This window comes from Dama dama, chromosome 8, assembly GCF_033118175.1.
Source record: "Dama dama isolate Ldn47 chromosome 8, ASM3311817v1, whole genome shotgun sequence".
Lineage (NCBI taxonomy): Eukaryota > Metazoa > Chordata > Mammalia > Artiodactyla > Cervidae > Dama > Dama dama.
The window spans coordinates 15,222,334-15,226,775 of record NC_083688.1 but is presented as its reverse complement, the minus strand read 5'-3'; the positions used below and the strand labels follow the sequence as shown (position 1 = coordinate 15,226,775).

The 4,442-nt window shown below is 44.6% G+C and overlaps 1 protein-coding gene across 1 annotated transcript; it reads left to right on the top strand.

The window, feature by feature from the left end:
- Nucleotides 1-529: 529 nt before the first annotated feature.
- On the top strand, nucleotides 530-1,141 carry LOC133060384 (prefoldin subunit 5-like). Its single transcript, XM_061147865.1, has one exon. It carries the CDS (start codon nucleotides 594-596, stop codon nucleotides 1,008-1,010), a length of 417 nt encoding a protein of 138 aa, XP_061003848.1. The 5' UTR covers nucleotides 530-593; the 3' UTR covers nucleotides 1,011-1,141.
- Nucleotides 1,142-4,442: the final 3,301 nt, after the last annotated feature.

Here is a 4,442-nt window from a genome sequence, read left to right as displayed (position 1 = left end):
TATGCATATTATGTTTGTGATATGCTTCATCCCCTTCCATTTTGACTGGCTGTTCCAAACCCAGTGAAACCCCTGTCAGAGAAAAGTCCTCTCCTGCTCTGTGTGATCTAGTGGGTGAGGTGGGGTTAAATCTTAATTGCACTTAGATTTAATGTCATTTAAAGGTTTGTAAAGCATTTCACATCCTCGTGAGGAAAAAAACTTAGTCTGACTCATAGTGCAGAGGCAAGATCAATGTTTATATCTGCACGCCAGCCTCAGAATCTTTCTACCACTGTTTATTCCATCTTTCCACAAATGCTTTGAAGCTTCAGGTTTCAGGAGGAGAGAGAGGAAAAAAAATACAGCTGTAAGTAGAGCTACATGATCAAATGGCAGGGCCAGATGGGGTGTTGTTTTTAATTGTGCATCTATCTAAGGTATTCTTTTTAAAATTATTATTGACTAATTTCTGAATGTTTTACATGCATAGGGAACAAAATTTAAAAGATATAAAGGATATAAACACAATTTTTATAACTTAAAAGATATTTGAGCTTCCCAACATAGCGCAGTCGGTTAATATCACCAAGCTGAATTTGCCGCAGCTAGAAATGCTCAAGAACCAGCTGGACCAGGAAGTGGAGTTCTTGTCCATGTCCATTGCCCAGCTCAAGGTGGTTCAGACCAAGTATGTGGAAGCCAAGGACTGTCTGAACGTGTTGAAGAAAAACAACGAGGGGAAAGAATTACTTGTCCCACTGATGAGTTCTGTGTATGTCCCTGGGAAGCTACATGATGTGGAACATGTGCTTATCGATGTGGGAACTGGCTACTATGTAGAGAAGACAGCTGAGGATGCCAAGGACTTCTTCAAGAGGAAGATAGACTTCCTTACCAAGCAAATGGAAAAAATCCAGCCAGCTCTGCAGGAGAAGCACGCCATGAAACAGGCTGTCATGGAGATGATGAGCCAGAAGATTCAGCAGCTCACAACCCTGGGAGCAGCTCAGGCTACCACCAAGGCCTGAGAGCTTGTTTCAGAAATGGGGCAGAGGGTGCCTGCTTCTGGGCCCTGGGACTTTGTGGACGTGGTTTCCTGGAATGGGGGAAGAAGAGGGTCTGTGTTTAATGCTAATAAATGAGCCAGCTGGGAAAAAAAAAAAGATATTTGAAAGAAGTGAAAACAGCCCCCACACAGACACCCTCTCAGCCCCCAGGTTCCTCAGCCATGTAGTCACCACTTCTGGAGCATCCCTGTTAGCAGTTCTTGTGCGTCCTCATCCAAAGCATTCTGAGTTTAAAGGGCAGGAGCGTGCAAAGGTGATCAAGGGCTGGAAGAATGTGCTTCTGTATCTTCCTTCATCACATCTGTATCCTCTGGTGAGGCCATTCAAGTAACTGGGATGCAGTATTCCAAATGAAACGGAATCTCGGCCTACTAAAGTCCATAGTGGGTGTATCTCAAGGCAACGTCAAAACTCCCACCACCGAAACCACTGCAAGGGATAGAAGCAGTGCCATGTGCCGCAGGAGGCACTGCTGAACTTGGACCAGTCTCAGGGTCAGAGGACCGAGATTGTCTGGGCTCTGCCCTGGGCTGACTCCAGGCAAGTTTCCTGACTTTTCTGAGCTGCATGTTCTAACTCGGTAATCTCCAAGTCCCATTCTTCTCTAACCATATAAGATTAAGTAAGAGACTATCTTAGCTTGGGCTGCTGTGACAAAATAGCATAAACTGGTGGCTTATAAGCAGCAGACATTTGTTTCTTACAGCGCTGGAGGCTCAAGACTGAAGTCAGGGTGCCAGCACCATAGGGTTCCAAGGAGAGCCCTCTTCTGGGTTGTAGTCAGCTAACTTCTTATATCCTCACATGGCAGAGAGCAGAGCAGAGGAAGCAAGCGCACCTCTCTGGTGCGCCCCCCCCCCCCCTTTTTTAATTGTTTTTAATTGGAGGATAATTGCTTTACAATATTGTCTTGGTTTCTGCCATACATCAACATGAACCAGCCATAAGTATACATATGTGTACCCTCTTGGACCTCCCTCCCACCCCTCTAGGTCTGGTGGCTTTTATAAGGGTACTAATCCCGTTTGTGAGGGCTCCACCCTCATGACCTCATCTAATCCTAATTACCTCCTAATGCCATCACACTGAGGAAGTAGGGACTCAACATAAGTATTTGTGGGGGACACAAGCATTCAGTCCATAACAGGGGATAACTTAAAACAGTGTTTCTCAAGTTTTAATATGTATATGAATCCCCCGGGAATCTTGTTACAAGGCAGATTCTGATTCCACTGATTGAGGATGGGGCCTAAGAGTCTTCATGTTAAACCTGCTCCCACATGATGTCATCTTGCTGATCTGAGGCTCAGGTCTTGAGTAGCAAGAACCAAGTTGGCCTGGCTAATGGCCCAGGACCTATTCTAGGGATTAGACACCTGGGAGTTTGGAGTAACGTTTCGGTTTGAAGCTGAGAGCTCCCTCTGGGGAATCCTGGCGCCTGGTTTCCTAAGATCCTTCTCTGCTGAACAGTGCTGACACTCCCTGAGCTCTGCTGCATGCTGGACACTGTGCTGAGCAGTGCTCTGAATACATTCTCTTAATCCTCACAGCTCCCCAATACAGTCAGCATTGTGACTGTCCCCACTTTACTGATGAGGACACTAAGCCTTAGAGACGTTCAAATGCTCAAGATGACATAGCTGGTAAGGGGCAGAGCAAGCATTCCAACCAAGATTATGATTCCAGAGCCCTTATCTTACTGCTGAACTAAATTACAGAATGGCATTCTCGGTTCCAGCCTTGGAAGTAAACACCATGGCATCACATGTGTGCGGGAGTGGACACTGTTGTCCATCAGTGCAGAGTGCCTCCTCCAAGGGAACACAGCTCCACTTGCAGATCCAGCCTCTGCCTCAGATTCTCTTGGTAACTCCAAGAGGTTCTCATGGCAGCCATGGCAGCCAATGGGGTGGGAAGGCTGATCACGCCCCAAGGAGAGGATGCCTTGGCTGTGAACAGCACTTAGATCATGTCATGGTGAGGCCATGGACCTTAACAGGCTACATCCATTTTCATTTACCTTCTAAAAGAAGATTAAGGAGAAAATTCAATTTTGCCTAATGCTTCCCCCAAATGGCTAATATATATGCTAATTAGCAAGATAAGAATCGATGAAACTGGTAATCAATATGATAGTCAAGGCACCAGTAATGAAATTCATCTGGAGATGCACTGCCAGTGGAAACGAAGCAATTACGCAGAATAAATGGAGCAGCTCGGGGAATAGGGGTCCATATTGCTCTTGACGGCATTATTCCCCCCATTACTCCTCCCCTCACTCTCTACACCCCATTGAAATCAGCTGTCCACTCAGATCTTTCAGGGCGCCACACACCAGCTTCTCCCTCTCTAGTACCTGACCTTGCATGATCCCTGTGGATTTGTGGTCTAACCGGGAGAAAATTAAGGAGGGAAAATTACAGTCTGAGAAGATGTACAAGCCCTGGAGGAGAATTAGGGGCTGAATAGGGGCTTTTGAGTCAAATGCTGAGTCGTGAATAGCACTTTACTCTCATACTTGCTGAGTGTAGTTTAAAGCTTTCCAATTCTAGAGCTTAAATATAGCCACCCAATTGCCTAGATTTTCCAGAGGTGTCCTGATTCCAGACATTTTGTCTCATCACACCATATGTCAAATGATGTGTCCTATTTAAGTCCAGTGTGAAGTAGGCCATAGGGTGTCCATAAGATTTAGTCTGACTCTTGGAAGTCTTATTTCAAATTGCACATTTAGTCCAGGGTTCTAGGTTTTTTTCTTTTCTATGTGTGTGTGTGTGTATTAAGGATGTGATTACAGTCATCTCAGGTTAGTCACATAGCATTATTCATTTTGGACTTTTCAATAAGACATTCAAAATTTGTCTTTTATCCCAATGTCTGCTCACTGGTATCATCCGAGGATCTTTTTCCCCCAAAATGTATTTATTTATGAAAAATTTTTAAATATGAAAAAGTTGGAAGAATTATGAAAACTAAGATCATGGCATCCAGTCCCATCACTTTATGGCAAATAGATGGGGAAACAGTGGCTGACTTTATTTTTTGGGCTCCAAATTCACTGCAGATGGTGATTGCAGCCATGAAATTAAAAGATGCTTACTCCTTGGAAGGAAAGTTATGGCCAACCTAGACAGCATATTAAAAAGCAGAGACATTACTTTGTCAGCAAAGGTCCATCTAGTCAAGGCTATGGTTTTTCCAGTGGTCATGTATGGATGTGAGAGTTGGACTATATAGAAAGCTGAGCACTGAAGAATTAATGCTTTTGAACTGTGGTGTTGGAGAAGACTCTTGAGAGTCCCTTGAACTGCAAGAAGATCCAACCAGTCCATCCTGGAGGAGATCAGTCCTAGGTGTTCATTGGAAGGACTGATGTTGAAGCTGAAACTTTAA

Coding starts and splice junctions, on each gene's coding strand:
- LOC133060384 (XM_061147865.1), top strand. CDS start 594: ATGCTCAAGAACCAGCTGGACCAGGAAGTGGAGTTCTTGTCCATGTCC.